General features: G+C 35.9%; 1 protein-coding gene across 4 annotated transcripts in view; it reads right to left on the bottom strand.

Moving 5' to 3' along the window:
• Positions 1-1,509: 1,509 nt before the first annotated feature.
• The window catches only part of Arhgap12 (Rho GTPase activating protein 12), an 89,134-nt gene continuing 73,393 nt past the window's right edge, over positions 1,510-17,250 (bottom strand). For all 4 annotated transcript variants that reach the window (XM_090319068.1, XM_090319069.1, XM_090319071.1 and 1 more), the window contains 9 exons: positions 16,894-16,995; positions 14,912-15,010; positions 10,850-10,952; positions 9,183-9,299; positions 7,186-7,284; positions 5,291-5,368; positions 5,060-5,194; positions 4,744-4,846; positions 1,510-3,822 (listed from right to left, as the gene is read on the bottom strand). In XM_090319068.1, coding sequence (XP_090175194.1) covers positions 3,648-3,822; positions 4,744-4,846; positions 5,060-5,194; positions 5,291-5,368; positions 7,186-7,284; positions 9,183-9,299; positions 10,850-10,952; positions 14,912-15,010; positions 16,894-16,995 — 1,011 coding nt within the window. In that variant the 3' untranslated portion in view covers positions 1,510-3,647. The remainder of the gene's footprint in view (positions 3,823-4,743; positions 4,847-5,059; positions 5,195-5,290; positions 5,369-7,185; positions 7,285-9,182; positions 9,300-10,849; positions 10,953-14,911; positions 15,011-16,893; positions 16,996-17,250) is intronic.

Genomic DNA, 17,250 nt, shown 5'->3' with positions numbered 1-17,250 from the left:
AAATGAAAGAGTTCATTTAAGTGCCATAGTCACATAGGGCCAATTTGTAAAAGCTCTATCCAGCTGAGTCTACTTACTGCCACCCCTGGCCGGCAAAACTTCAGTTGAGAAGACTAATTGAGATTCTTTGGGAGACCTCCCTTGTCTTAGCTGTTACAGAATGTCTCATTACGCAGTCCCAGCCTCCCTCTTCTCTGGAATACTAAGTCACACTCCACATGGCCTGAGTTTACTGCTTGAGAATTTCGAATAGACTCAAAATACACTGTCCCTGTGAGGCTGTTGGTTTACATCCCTGTTTGCTTCTTTGTTTTTTTCTTTTATCTCACACCAAAGACACATGTAAGAGGACTACACGAGTTATACTGCCAGTTTCAAAGAAAAAGCCAGGCTCCATCTCCAGCAATGTAACACAGACCAAAGCAGAGGTGCGTGCTATAAACAACAAACCATCAGAGCTGACAGCTGGGATTCAGAGAGAAGAGGAAACTCCACAAAGCCATTTTCCTCAATATTTCCAACCTTAAATATAGATATAAGATGAACTTTTGACTTTGACCAGATCAGTAAAACCCATTTCAATATTTTTATTTACTTGGGTTTTTTTGTTTTTGGCCATGGGGCTTGAACTCTTCTGAGCCACACTACCACTTGAGCCACAGTGACACTTCCAGCTTTAGTAGTTAACTGGAGATAAGAGTCTCACAGACTTTTGTGCCTGAGCTGGCTTTGAACCTCGATCCCCAGATCTCAGCCTCCAGAGTAGCTAGGATTACAGGTGTGAGCCACCAGCTGCCTGCCTAGTAATTTTATTCTCTTTACATCTTAATATGCTGTGGATTCCTCTGAATATTCTTTAACAAATGCATGATGTTTGAGGAATCAGTATCACGGGGAAACTACATGTTTAGATTAAAAGTTTAATTAGAAGCCTCTCCCATGATCTGGAAATCATTTCTCCTACTTCTATCTTAAGACTCAATACTGTGGGCTTGCAAAGATTCATGTGACAACTAAGATAGTACAAAGTTCTCCAGGTACCTGTTATTACTATTATTATTGTGCTACTGATGATTTTTTACTTATATGTAAGTGACATGGTGATTCACTTCTATGGCTTAAACATACATGTTTATATCCATATATGTGGGTAATGGTATATGTGCTTTTATAAACACATGTGGTCTATCTGCCCTTAGAGCCAAAGTTTGGCTGAATTATTTATTCCATCTGTCCTTTTCAAACAAAAGTTTAAAAATTTACACATTTATATCATTTTTTCAGAGATTTCATAATTACATTCTCCAAAGAAAAAGGTAAACGTTTCTATTGCTATAAAATTTCAAAAGTTAAGTACTGCTCTTCTTTTTTAATTGTATTAGTTTTTTTAATAATGTTTTTGTTTCAATTTTTAATAGTATTTTGAAGGAAGGCCCCACTGGTAAATGAAATTGCACTGACTTAATTTTAACTTTTAATATGTTTTCGACTAAAAATCAAGCTGCTGAGACAGGAAAATATTACTGGTTTTGTTATTACAAAGACAAGTGAGGTTTTTAATTCACAATAGATGAAAACACAAGACACAGATTTCATTGTACATACAGTATCACAATAAAATGACTAGCTGTAGACCAGTAAAACATTTAAGACTTCACATACACACATACTTTGAAACAAGGAGCACAGGACAATTTTAATCTTTGATATGTTCATGGTCACCAAGAGAAAGAACATCACAGATTTGAATCTAATTGTTTTTCTGGTATACAATCAAGAAACAAGTTATTCCTAAAGCATACTGTGTTACTAATGACATCTTTAAGCAAACACAAACATTCTGATTTGGGATCTTTTCTCCCCACTCGAAACAATCTGTTTTAGCTGTCAAGTAGTTTGGTCTGACATCTATTTAACAATATCACAACAACAAATACAGTATCTTAACCACAACTTAGGTTTTTAGACAGATCATACAAAGATACTTGTTTCTAAGGAAGGCAATCTATAAATTATAAATGCAATCCAAAGGAAAAGAATAGGGGCCACAAACTATTCACTTTCAAATACTGACAAAGAAATTTAAAGAAAATAAAGTGTATTGGACACAGGGAGGTGTTGGCATGGAAAGGAACAGAAATGATCTGAAGGAAAATGTATTTGCCACAGGAAACATTGGATTCAGTTAACTTTTTAAAGGGATGTAAGAGTATGACAGTAAATGAAGGACAAAAAATTAAGAGCCAAAATGCATTTCTCTAATGGGAAAATCTCTAAGCTTCTTATAGTTTTCTTTATTAGATTAGACATTTCATATACAGTAGTTATTCTAGAAAAATACATTTAAAAATTTTTCAACAGACCATGCTCCCTGTAACAAAACCTTCCAAACCCTGTTTTATTGTACAAACCAATCTACATTAGTAATGTAAAAGGAAATTTTCAATTTTAGCAACATCATTTTCCATCCAACATCCATCTGATATACACGTGAATTTCCACTATTCAAACTGGAGTTAGGATTCTGTAATATTTTTTCTAATGTTTTCTATACATATTAAATAATATGATCTAAAAGGTCCCTCTTGTAGTGCATTTATCATTTAGCAAGTATATTCAGTTTTTTTTCCAGTACCATTCATTCACATTATAGTGATCTGCTTGTAAATGTAATTAAAAATTAAAAGTGCACATTGTTAATTTTCTCAAATGCCGGCCTATTTCTGGAGGAAACCTAATATTCATGGAAAAGATTACCAATATCATGATTAGAAACATAGAGTTAGAATGTGCTCTGAGACTATACAACACAATTATATACATATGCTAAAGGACATTAAGTCTTTAGCTATTTACATCAACTAATGTCCATTTCCACAGGGTGATACCAACAACTCAATATGGCACTAGATATAATCAGGATTGTTAACTATAAGTCAGTATACCAAGACAGTTCTCAAATACCCTGAACTGACTAATCTAAATAAAACTCCAGTAAATCACAGTGTTTTAGGTAATATTAGTGTGCTGCCCAAACAATCAACTAAGATATCCAGTAAGGATGCTGTGCAATACAAAACAGACAGCAAGCCTTCATCCAAAGGGATTATGTCTGGATTATAATGAATTTTAGCACTTAGACTGCCATTGCATGCAGAAACCCTGAAAAAGAAATACACAGGTTTCAGAATATACTTCATTTCATTTTAAATGCCCAACGATGTTTTCAAAGTAACTGATATTAAGTACTGTTCTACCAAGTGAAGAACTTACAACAGATCAAGAGAAGAAATTCTACATTATCCAGTTTGAGGGGGGGAAAATGTAGTTTTTCTTACCAAATGATCCAGTGTGTATGACTGGTTAGGAATCTAAGCTTTAACTTTTATTGAAATTCAGAGTATGAAATGCAAACATTCAGGATAAAATGGATCCAAACAACACAGTCATATCACCTTGAAACAAAGCAGCAAATATGAGGGCCCAGCAGACATCGCCACCCTCCCTTTCCTGTGTGATCCCTCAAAAAAAAAAAAAAAGTGCAAATCAAAGAGTCACTGCTTGGTCCAAAACAAAATACATCGTACATAAACATTTGAAATCTGATGGAATTCAGCTTCTCATCCACAGGTTATCTTCCGTAAGAATCAACGTCCAAAGATGGCACTTAATTCCAGAAGAATTAGTTCTACAATTTGATTTTGGTACACAGTATGAACCGCTATATTGCCAGTCTCTTTTTCTGGCTTTAAGAGAGTGGGACCAAAAACAATCGCTATACTCTGATAAGTCATTCGGTTTTTCTCTCCATTTTCAATAACTCTATGGAGGAAAAAAAAAAAAGAGAGAAAATTTAAAATACAGGGAAAAATTTCAAATTATATTATAAATGTTAACAGTCTGCATTTAGAAAAGAAAAATAATCATCACTTTGACAGGTTACACCAAACTTTTTAAACAAGTAGAATTCTACCTGTATGCCATACTGAAGTTCTCTTTTGGATAAACACAGCAGAAAGGTTTGCATATATATATAACAGACTTTACACATGTGACATTTTAGCTTAAAGACCAGACAGTTTTAAAAATATATAGTTCAGGTTAATGAGGAAAATATTAAATTTAAGTTTATATTTATTCTCTAATTGGTGTCATTTTAGTATTCTACTATTCTTCCTTTTTTTTTTTGGCCAGTTCTGGAGTTTGAACTCAGGGCCTGAGCACTGTCCTTGGACTTTCTCAAGGCAGAGGCTCTACCACTTGAGCTACAGCTCCACTTCTGGCTTTTTCTACTTACCGAACTCGGGTCTTCGTGCATGCTAGACAAGCACTCTGCCACTAGGCCAAACTCCCAGCCCCAGTATTCTACTATTCTTAGAATAAGGTGAAGAAAATCAATGACTAAAGTAGCCATGATAACCTAGAGCCATGATGGCTTTATTTTAGGGTAACTTAATAATTTCATCCTCGTACTAATTAGTATCATAATAATACTTGAGCACCTACCATGTGCTTGCTGATCATTACACAGATATACATGCTGTTTTCCATATACTAACTGGTTTAATATCAACACACTACATCTATAAGAAACTGAAGCTACAGGAAGTTGAATACCTTTTTCTAAGTTACAAAGACATCATAGTGGCCCAAATGCGAATGAAATCTGCACGTGGCTGGCACTCTGTGGGTTTCCTAATGTGCCAGACCATATCATCCCTCCTAACCTTGCAGTTCTCTCACCTTCTGAGGTGCCTAAAAAGAATCTGCATTGTGTCTTGATTTGGCTTTGGCAACTGTCTGATTAGGTCCTTAACAGCAGCAACACGTTGTCTTGGTTCTTGTTCTGGGAAAAAAAAAAAAAGATATAAACTAGGTATCTTGCAGCAAATGCTTATGAAACTGAAAGCAATAACATGGTTTGGAAGCTGAGATTTCATAATACACAGTGACATCTGGTGGTCACGTTTAGAATTTCTGGAGTAAAACAACCTACTGAAATAAACTCGTCTGAGAAAAACAAGTAATTTTAGAGACAACATTTGAAATACATACTTACTAATTGCATTAACAAAATCATTAAAATGATTAAAAGTGAAGAGGGGTTCTGGCAGCTCTCGAAAAAACATTTTGAGTGCTCCAGTGATAACGTGAATGTCTTCCCACTTGCTATCATTCAGGTCCAATTTTTCATCTGAAAACAAGCAGGAATAGGATATTTCAAGTTACTTTAAACCAATTCTAAAGATTACAAGTGACACATCTGGGTATCACAAGAGTATAATCTTACCATGATTGACTGCGAATCTCAGCTTCTGGATCACTGCAAGATTGCCACTCACTCTATAGATCCCATCAACATCCAGACCTAGAGACATTAATAACATTATACATTGAAAAGTACTTGCTGAGGCCAGGAGCATAGCCTAGTGACAGCGTGCTTGCCTAGCATGCATGAAACCCTGGATTCAATTCCTTGGTACCACATACACAGAAAAGGCTGGAAATGGCGCTGTGGCTCAAGTGGCAGAGCACTAACCTTGAGGGGAGAAAAAAAGTGTTTAAGGACAGTGCCCATGCCCTGAGTCCAAGCCCCAGGAATGGTAAAACAAACAAACAAATAAATGTACTTGCTGAGCCAGGCGCCAGTGGCTCATGCCCTTAATTCTAGCTACTCAGAAGGCTGAGATTGGAGGATCATGGTTCAAAGCCAGAAAGAACAAGAAAGACCACTAGACTCTTTTTCTCCAATAAATGATTCAGAAAAAGCCGGAAATAGCACTGTGGTTCAAGCGGTAGAGTGTTAGCCTTGAGCAAAAGAAGCTTAGTGCCCACGCTCTGAGTTCAAACCTCAGTAATGGAAAAACAACAACAACAAAAAAGAAACTGGCTTTTTTTGAATATGTCTCCCCCTCCCCAACTTCCATTATTCTTTTTGAGAAAGGATCTTGCCATGTCAAGGACAGGAGCTCAAGCAATCCTGTTTCAGAAGTCACTCAAATCACTGGGATTCCAGGCATGTACTGCCACACCCAGCTTCAGAATTCTTACTCATGAACCTTAGCCTAAAATCAAATTGACTTTTTATGGCTAAGACTCTTGGCAGGAAAAGAGGATGACAACTCACTCTCAATTCTGTTTAATAAGCAGCCATAACTGTTTTGTTTATCATATAAACTGGGGTTAGCTCTAGAAAAACATCTCATTAAACTTAATACTAACAATTTAAAAGGTAAACTTCTGCAAGTACCTGGAGATAAGTTTAAAAAGCTAAAGAAGCAAGTAGACAAAAATCAAGTGACCTGTAATTTTCCCTAACATTTTACAATGTAAAAGCACATACCGAAGAACTCTCCTCTAAGGTATCATATGAAATGTCTCATAAATTAATCTTACAAAAGCTGTAGTGGGGCCGGGAGTTTGGCCTAGCGGTAGAGTGCTTGCCTAGCATGCATGAAGACCCAGGTTTGATTCCTCGGTACCACATACATAGAAAAAAGCTGGAAGTGATGCTGAGGCTCAAGTGGTAGAGCTCTAGCCTTGAGAAAATCCAAGGGCAGTGCTCAGGCCCTGAGCTCAAGCCCACGACTGGCAAAAAAAAAAAAAGCAAGCTGTAGTGATGGACACTAGCACTATATTTTAGATATAAAAATCATGTGATATTCAAATAATTAAGCCTAACTATCTCAGGTATTCATCAAATGATAAGTTTACCATTATTTCATATGAATGCATAAATACTATAAATTAATTCTACAGAATAGAAATTAATGTCTTGTTTTCAGGAAACAACACAAAAAAGATGCATCTATTTAGAAATTCCATAGTTGATTTAATGACTTTAAAATGTCATCTCAATTTTATTATAACAGGACATTCTCTCAGTAAAAAAATACAACCTCCTCAGACCTTCCAGTATTATCTCATTCCTTAATAAACTTAGTTTCACAATCACCTACTGTTTGCATCTGAAGCAACAGGCAACTCCAAATGACTTCTAAAAATTCCATACACTTACTTAACTACATAGAAGTTGTTGTTGAACAAGCAAAATAAAATCTTAGAATCACAATGAACTTTTGGTTGCCTCCCTCAACATCTCAAAAACCCTAGGGATTCTGATGATGAATCAATGAGTATGGGTTGGTTCACAAGAAAAATAAAAATTAAAAATAATTGTCTTACCATGTTCTTCAACATGTTCAATGCATAACTTCACAAACTTTGGCACTGTGACATTCTCTCTCTGACACAGATTAGCAAGATTAGATCCAAATACCTGATCTGAAAGAGAGTTTCTATTTTTTAGTAACAAATTACTTGCTAAAAATGTAGTTCAGGAAATGAGTAAATTATTCTAGGTGCAATAGAATATGTGCATGTATCTCACACTGTTTCCCATGACCTAAGCACCCTACTTATCCAATTTTACATTAAATAATGCTTCTTACTATACTCTATGAACACAACTCACTCATGTGTGAGAGCATTTGTACTTTGTATTTCTTCTGCAGAGAACAATTTCCTCCAAATTTGATTTTCTTCTCTTTACTTCTGGTTCTCAGTTAAAATGTCACCTCCTTAGAAGTGACCAGGTTTATCTAAGATAATCCAATTCTAGTCACTTCTGCTTTATTAGTATGTTAGATTCACAGTACTTGTCACTGCTTCAATCTTGTCTGACTTCCTACTTCAAAACCAGTTCCATGAGAGAAGGACTTCACAGTTCTTGAAGGCAAGCAGATATTGATGGCCCCTATACTCATGTCTAGCTCTTAAATATCCAAACCTTTTGAATACTACCAAAACAAGCAGAAATACCCCCACCATGTGCTAACACTTAATGCCAAAAGACATACTTCAAAAACTGCTCCACTAATCCTTTAACTCAACAGTTAAGAAATTATACATCAATGTTAATTACTCAGGAAAACAAGCAAAATTATTTTGAAATGATGAATAACCTAATAAAGTGAGGGTGGCATGTGTGCGTGTGTGTTGCTTACAGGGCTTGAACTCAGGGCCTGGGCGCTGTCCTCTAGTTCTTTCACTCAAGCTAGTGCTGCTCTACCACTTTGAGCCATTGAACTACTTCTGGTTTTTACAGTGGTTAATTGTAGGTAGTCTTACGGACTTTTCTGCCTGGGCTGGCTTTGAACAGTGATCCCTAGATCTCAATGTCCTAAGCAGCTAGATTACAGGTATGAACTACCAGCACCCAACAATAATGGGTTATTATTCTCAGTGAAAGGTTTGATAAATTAGTAGCTGTGTTTACTAACTTATCATCAAGCTTTGATTTCTATTTTTTTCCCCAGGCTTTCTTTTATAAAGGCTCTGAACTAGATATGCCAATTCATGTACTTTGCTCAGGAGGGCCTGTTTATATGTAATGCTTACGAGTAATAATTAACAGCTCTTCAATGTCTCTTGAATGAAGCTTGTTTTGTATTTTAAATTTGATACTTTTGCAAGCAGATGTTCTAGTGATGGTTTCTGGTGGAAACTTCATAATCAGACACAGGTATAATACAGTGCATCTTAAAATATTACCTTTACCTTTATTTCTAGATGTCACTGATTTGAATCACAATTTAAGAAGTTTTATCTTTGGAATTTAACACATTCACAAAAACTATAGACTGTAGATGTGACTGCAAAGAATGCTTTCCTATTTTAAAAGATCTTGAAAGTGCCCATGGTACTTATAAATGAAATGAACATACAAAATAATAAAATACACAAGAGTCAAGAAAATTGTTATTTTTTTCTTTCATTCTACATTGTAACTATTTTTAATTATCTTTATGTAATTGTACAAGAGTTTATATTTAACAAAACAGCTTAATAATATAATGCATCTGAATGAAAAATTTCTAACTTCTGATCTTTATATAATAAAGCCAAAACTCTTCATATCTTGTCATTCTCAGATACAGAGTTTCTAAAATAGCTTGAATTTACTCCTGTACAGTGTTTAAAGTGAAGCTTGTATGGGCATTAAAAAAAATCAATGTTAATTATTCTTTTAATCATTGTACTTGAAAGCTCTATGAATAAAAAAAATTAGACCATTTTTACAAACAAGAAATTTCCGAATAGGATATGTAGCAATTTTAATTCAAAACATATTGTTTCTGGTTTTGTATAACATCATTATAAAAATAACTTCACCTACTTACCTTTAATATAACCTTTTTCACGAACAGCTTGCAAAGTGGGGCGTCGAGTAAGAAACTTCTTTAAGTTTTTCTTCGTTTTTTTCTGCTCTGAAGAATCTATGCTAGATACTTTCATAGCTTAAAACAAATAGATATTAGGTATTTCATAAAGTAAAAATTTTTCAGATAGAAAAATTTCCATAGAGTACTCAAAACATTTTAATTTCCTATGCCAAAATCACAGTACAAATTATTCTAACTTTAATGTAATTTAAAGAAAATATTTGAAAAAGAAAATGAACAGATACAACTTCAAGCAAAACATTTTAATCATTAAATCCAACTACAGCTGGGTTTTCACTTGATGTCATGATGTTCACAGGCAATCGAAATTTAGTTTTGTTTCTACTTATCATTTTAGTACTATTCCTACATGTCATTTTGAATTTGTCAGTTTTAGAAAGTAAAATGACTACAGAAAATCCATAAAAAATGAAAATCCCTATCCTATTCAAGTCTCATTAATAAACACACTCATACTTACACTAACTCTCACCATAAGTATCTGTACTACATTACCTAAGAATGGGACCACCTGCAAAACGTTTTGCATTGTCTTCTTTGGTACTGGCTTATGAGCATTGCAAGAACAAGAAAATACCAAACTGTATTTCCTACAAATAATGTGTTCAGGGAAACCTGAGAACCAGGAATATATTAGGTAAAGAATAAAAATAATTTTTGTATTGACACTGCTGCATGGTAACAATGTTAATAAAAGCCTTAACCTTCATTAGAACAGAAGAAAAGTACCTATTTTCTATCATTCACTCTGAAGACCAGGAAACTATCAAGCATATGAATTGTAATTCAAATAGACTGAAAAGTAGAGTCACAGCAAATGGCTTATTTCAATAATACACTTAACAGTCTATATTAGAAAATGCTCTTCTTAAAACTTCTGTCTTTAGGCCGGGAATTTGGCCTAGTGGTAGAGTGCTTGCCTAGCATGCACAAAGACCCGGGTTCAATTCCTTGGTACCCCATAAATAGAAAAAAGCTGGAAGTGGTGCTGCGGCTCAAGTGGTAGAGCTCTAGCCTTGAGAAAGCCCAACAGCATTGCTCAGGCCCAGTTCAAGCCCCACGACTGCCAAAAAAAAAGCAAAAAACAAAAAAACTTCTGTCTTTAGCTCCTTCCCCCCCTTCACTAAATAGTAACAACTGCTGCTACTCTTATTTGTAAAAAACTAAATGCATCAGCACACACTGGACAGACATTATAGTGCAGACACAGCCGCCCAGCTGCCAGTATGGCCAATATGTAATATAGTCTATGACTTTGGACTTAATGATTTTATGTAAAATCTTAAACAGTCAATATATACATACAAATCAATCAAGTTCACTGCCCAAGAGGCTTTAAAATGTATAATTTTCCTCTTCAAACATAACAGTATCTTAACAGTATTCATATGAATTATAAGAAGTGATTATTATATAATACAGTCTACGAAGTTGGACAATAACAATGATGAGTTGACAAGAAAAAAGACTACTGAAATACTACTGAGTGGCAACTACTTAATTTTGTAACTTTTTTCTGATATTGACTGTTGCACAAAGCTTACAGGAATGTATTTAAACTCTGTGAAAAGCCAAGAAGCTCAAACGAGGAGCGAACTACTTACAACGAAGTTTTTTAAGCTCCTTTTGGTCTTTTTCTTTATCCTGCTTCTCTGCTCCTGGTGAATCTGGTACTTCCTCTTCAGCTGCTTCCTCAGGTTCTACTGCCTGTCGGTGAGAGGTTTCCCAAGTAACATTACTTCTAGCACTACTTTATTTGAAGTAGTATAATTCTCCAAATGACCAGTAATTGACGTCTGAATGAATTTGGGGGAAAAAAACCAGTGTCCAGTATTACATGATGAAAAGATCTGAGAACTGGGGGATAGCCTAAATTAATACACTACCTGTCTAGGAATACCAACGCCCCGAATTCAAACCGCAGTACCGAAAGAAGGAAAACAACAACAAAAAGAGTTCATATATCTTTACTATTTCCTTCTCTTGATTTAATGAATTAGAGAGAGAGAGACAGACAGACACACAGACAGACACATGCACACACACACACAAGGTACTGCTAGTAGCTCGTGGGGTGGTCAGTGTATACTGATGGCAGTTGATCTAGTGCCTATGTGAGTGGCATTAGCAGCAGTTAGAAAGCAGGGCTACAATATCTGATATTATCAGCTATACTCTGTGGCAACAAGCGAGGACTTTCACCCATGGATATAACAATCACACTTCGATGACAATATTTGCTGGAGGAAAAGTAAAAGACACTTTTACTCACAGACTTCTGGAAATTAGGAACGGAAAGAAATCTAGAGCTCATTGATAACCTGGTTACTACCAAGGTATCTTTTACAGGATAAAGTATGAACTAAATTCTTGAAACTAAACACTTTTATTTAACCTTGAGATCTTTACTCCACTTAAATAAATAAATTTACTTACTTACTTACTTACTTATTTAGTGGGTTGCAGGGCTTGAGCTCCACTTGGGCACTGTCTCTGAGCTGTACAGCTCAAGGCAACCACCCTACCCTTGAGCCAAGCCCCACTTCCTATTTTCTAGAGGTTAATTGTAGATAAGAGCCTCAGGTCCTTTTGTGCCCGGGCTGGCTTTGAACCTTGATCCTCAAATCTCAGCCTTGAGTAGCTAGGATTACAGGCACAAGCCACTGCACCTGGCTTAAATTCATTTTTATCTAAATACGTTTTTGTGTAAGGAAGAACTAGCTCCTGTTTCTTCTTAGAGAGCCCACTGCTATTTACTGAAAACCTCATTCTTTCTCACTTTTCTACAGTGTTGCAATTGAGGGAAAAAAAGAGTTTGGCCTAGTGGTAGAGTACTTGCCTAGCATGAACGAAGACCAATTCCATAGTACCACATACATAGAAAAAGGCAGAAGTGATGCTTTGGTCCAAGTGGTAGAGCTCTAGCCTTGAGTAAGCCCAAGGACTGTGCTCAGGCCCTGAGTTCAAGCCCCAGGCTTGGCACAAAAAACAAAACAAAAACACTATTACATTATATTAACAGCTTTTAAAGGGTTGTAATGTATGATACAGACGTCCTTTTACTTTCTTAAGAATGTCTTGGACATTGCTTAGTCCTTGTATCTCTGTATAATTCTGAGGTACATTTATCAAGTTCTACTAGAAAAATTATTTAGATTTTGAATGAGACCGAAAACTCTCATCAATTTGAGGGGCAATTTATATTCATACATGATTTAACCTTTTGGTTCATTAACATGATATAGTTCTCATTTAATTAAGCTTTTCCCTAATGTCTCTCAACAAAAGTTTTTCAGTTTTCTTCAAGTGTACATCACTTGTAATCCTATCTTTTGTCACTTGGGAAACAGTATTATCTTAAAAATTCATAGTAAATAATTGTTCTTCTCTCTGCTTATTTCCAATCCTATAGGCCTCAATTTAAAAAACCAACAGTGCTATCCCTGAAATACATCTCTGACCAACCACTAGGTTGATCCTTAATCAGTTTTTTCATAACACACTGTACATAATATATTGCAATATTCCACACATTTTATTAACTGTTTCATCATCTATATTTGGCAATTTTGCCTTTCATTGTAGCCTATACACAGAAAGGGTAGTATCTGACCACATGTTGCTGTATGCCCAGTGAACAAGGCACGCACATTAAACTGAATATGCTTTGAAGACAACTGTAATTACAGTTGAAAAACTACAATGGATAGAGTACATGGTACATTAGAACAATTAGACTGGACCTAGATTAATTTTAATCAGAGTCCCAAAAGGTTTCTGAGCCATACAAAACTATAAAATCAACATTAGGAAGCTTTATAGAAGCAATGGCATTTAAATCGTTATCCACGCCATTGCACTTTAGGGCTGGGGACCTAGCTCAGCAGTAGAGTGCTTGCCTGGCATATGGAAGATTTTGGGTTCAATCTGCTGCATCACTTTAAAAAAAAAATTTAAAAAGTTAAAAAGAGCCAGGAACTGATGATTCACACCGGTAATCCTACCTATTCAGAGGAGGCTGAGATCTGAGGATTTTGGGTTGAAGCCCAGCAGGAAAAGCCCCTTCCTGTGAGTTTCTCTCCATCTCCCTCATTCTCCCTCCCTCTTTGTTGGCCATGGGGCCTGAACTCTGGTCACTGTGCCTGAGCCCTTCATCTCAAGGCTAGCGCTCACCACTCTGAGCCACAGCGCCACTTTCAATTTTCTGGTGGTTAATTGGTCTCAAAACCAGGCTGGCTTTGAAACGTGATCCTCAGATCCCAGTCTCCTGAGTGGCTGGGATTATAGGCGTGAGCCACTGGCACCTGTGAGACTGTTATCTACAATTAATCACAGAAAAGGCCAGAAATGGTGCAGTGGCTTAAGTGGTAGAATGCTTAGTCTTGAGCAAAAGGAGCCCAGGGATTGTGTACCCACACCCAGAGTTCAAGCTCCCAGGACTGGGAAAAAGATTGGGTAGGTATTAATAGGTAGGTGGTAGATAGATAGTAAGTAGATAGGTAGGTAGGTAGGTAGGTAGGTAGGTAGGTAGGTAGGTAGGCAGGCAGGCAGGCAGGCAGGCAGGCAGGCAGGCAGGCAGGCAGGAAGGCAGGAAGGCAGGCACCGGCCAGCCTGGCACCTGTGGCTCAAGCCTGTAACTCTAGCTATAAGTAAAAAAGAAAAAGAAAAGCTAAGTGTCCTGCACCTGTCATGCTAGCTACTCAAGAGGCTGAGATCAAGATTTAAAACCAGCCTCACAGGAAAGCCTGTGAGACCCTTATCTCCAGTTAATCACCAGAAGTAAAGCTGTGGTTCAGGTGACAGAGCACTGGCCTTGAACAAAAAAAGCCCAGGGACAGTGACCAGCCCAAGCCCCAAATTCAAACTCCAGGATAGACTCAATCAATCAACAGGTAATGTTGGCTGTGGTATGAATATATGTCTGTCCATAGTTTGGGAATAAATGAAAAGGAAGGGATAAGAATCATAAATACCATACAATACTAGAAGCTACAAAGTAATTTTTTTTTACAGCTTTAGGACTTATTTGCTAGAAAAGAAATAAGTTCCCTTCTTACTTTATTATCTTTCATTTCTGTCACTGATAAATCCTACCCAATGTGGAGGCATGTCCCCATATGGTAAAAGGTAAGAACAGAATTAAAGGTGCGTAAGCCAGGCTGCCTATGAGTATTTTTAAAAGCATATATATTAAAAATGTATGTGTACAAGTAGAATGTGAATGGGAAGTTGTTATGGAAGTATTAACCCAGTAACATGAGGGTACTGCATGTTTTCAGAAGGGACAGGGTAGAAAAACCAGTAAGGTGTCACTAGAAAAGACTTAGTGTTAATGAAGAGATCATTCCACTAAGAACTGCCATTTCTCTCCCTCAGCCAGATACTTTTTTGAAGAATACCTGACAGAAATATTGTTTCAAACTCAGTGACTCAGTAAACATTATGCAAGTACAAACATAAAGCATCTATATCAGTAGTCACTGCAGTGATGGAGAGATCACTGTCATTCTCATTTCTATAGAATAATATACTCTGTATATATGTGTCTATATTATGAAATAAACATCTTTCATAGATTAACTGGAATGTGAAAATAAAATAAGCAATTATAAAATTAAAACTAAAACAGCTCTGCAATAATAATTTTACTTAAGCCAAATACATACCTGATTATTGATTGTACTAGTAAGAACTTTAAACCAGTCATTAATAATAGCATCATTATCAGACTGAATTAGCAATTCTGTTCCTTGACGAGTTTTCAGCTTTAAAAAAACAAAAAGGGTGAGAAAAAGTATAGTCAGTGCTTTCAACAAAATCATATAATTCAAAGTTTACAAAACTACCAGTTGATTTAAGTATTATTATGTATTATAATAGCAGTGAAAGGCACTAAACAGCTATGGAATCTTTTTTATGGTGTAAACTGGTATCACAATGGTTTATAAAATATGAACTTGTTTTCATAATAAAAATCTCAAACTAATAATTCAGGATCTCAAAGCTAACAGAAAAATAAAATAAAAATGCTGAAATTGTAGTTTATCATTTAAATATATGTCAAGTATCAAAGTTGTGCACCTGGAATTAAAAAGAATACATTCATAAAGAAATAAACATCTAAAACATTTTATATAGGTTGAGAACATTATATCTGGTTATGAAAACAGAATAAAATGATATCCTTTCAATATTTCCCACTTACTAGACAAATATAATGGCTCAGTACAAGGACAGGGCACAAACAATAAATATGATACCTTTGGGCAAAAATTTCCCTAGATTATGTGTTAAATGATGAACTGGAATAAAGATACAGTATGTTATTCTATAAGAAGTAAAAAAAGGGGCTGGGAGTTTGGCCTAGTGGTTAAAGTGCTTGCCTAGCATGCACGAAGACCCGGGTTTGATTCCTTGGTACCACATACATAGAAAAAAGCCGGAAGTGGTGCTGAGGCTCAAGTGGTAGAGCTCTGGCCTTGAGAAAGTCCAAGGACAGTGCTCAGGCCCTGAGCTTAAGCCCAGGACTGGCAATAAATAAATAAATAAATAAACAAACAAAACAAAAACAAAAACCTAACTGATACATCATCTCTTTAGTTTCAAGTTTCTTATATACTTGACCAAGCAAAAAATTTGAGGGAGTTAAAAAAAAATGCTCCTTACATTTTCTCTCTGATACGTGAATTTGTTTTTCCTAGAGGAATATGTAGCATTGTATACCAAACAGAAGTCTCAGAAGCAATTTCTTCAAACATACTTCCACAAATAGGAAATTATTTGTATTGCTTAGCATATCAAGAAAGGTACTGTGCTACAAACTTTAAAAACTTATGTATTATGAACTTGAAAAAATACCTGATTAAAGAAAGCTTAGAAAGATTTTTTGAGACGGGGATTAAACATACATGTATTTACTGAATCTATTTGACTACAGAACCTCTAAAATATTCAATTAACTAATGAAGTTGCTGAGTTGCTTCATAAAACACTGCTCATTCTTGCTTGCCTAGCATGCACAAAGACCCAGGTTCGATTCCTTGGTACCAAATACATAAAAAAAGCCAGAAGTGGTGCTGAGGCTCGAGTGGTAGAGCTCGGGCCTTGAGAAAGGGCAGTGCTCAGGCCCTGAGCTCAAACCCAGAACTGGAAAAAAAAAAAAGTGCTCATCCTTTTATGCATCTTTCTAGAGAGATGATCAAGCCAGTCAACCATCCTATTCAAAGTACAAATGTACTCTGTCCCTACTGTGGAGGGTTTTGAACAACCAAGAGTGAGATGTTTGTTTTTTGAAAAACTGAGAGGAAAGTAGGAGACATTCCTGTCTTCAAACATGTATATCCTCCCCAATATCAACACTTCCCTTTTTAAATTTCTAGCATTAGATTTGGCAGGTCAAACAAGGCACATCATTTCACTGCTGCTGAGGAACAGGGAGATTTATGGAAGGCCTGAAATATAAATAACTTATGTAAACAAAGCTCTTATCTTATACCACTAGTAATGATGAAAATTGATAATACTTATCAACTCTGCCTTAACTAGTCAAAATGCAAGACTATGCCCCCTAAAAAAAAAAAAATGTGAGTTCAGTTACTGAAGTTAAGAAACTGAGTCATACTTAGAGAGGGGGGGAGAACAGTCTTACCTCAAATACATTCTTTTTGCTGGATTTATCCTTGGATGCCATCTCAATTGTTGCCCCCTTTAGGTCCACTGTGAATTCTGGTTTGGACTGATTACTCCCAAACTTCATTTTAGAAAAAGGGAAAAATCTTTATGTGGTATTCATGCATGTATGCTTACTCACAAAGAATTAAGACCAATTTAACATTATAAATCAAATAGATTACTTGTATTTACCTCTATTATAAACAATTCCTACTTTAAAATAGAAAAGCACCTAGAAATTAGTATATCTCACAGAAAAGAAATGGCTCAACTTCCATCACAGTGTATGTGTGTACATTTGTATGTGGGTGTGTCTAAAATACATCACAGTATA

This window comes from Megascapheus bottae, chromosome 26 (assembly GCF_031878675.1).
Source record: "Megascapheus bottae isolate mThoBot1 chromosome 26, mThoBot2.hap1, whole genome shotgun sequence".
In the NCBI taxonomy this organism is placed as follows: Eukaryota; Metazoa; Chordata; class Mammalia; order Rodentia; family Geomyidae; genus Megascapheus; species Megascapheus bottae.
This window is presented reverse-complemented; position numbering and strand designations above follow the sequence as displayed.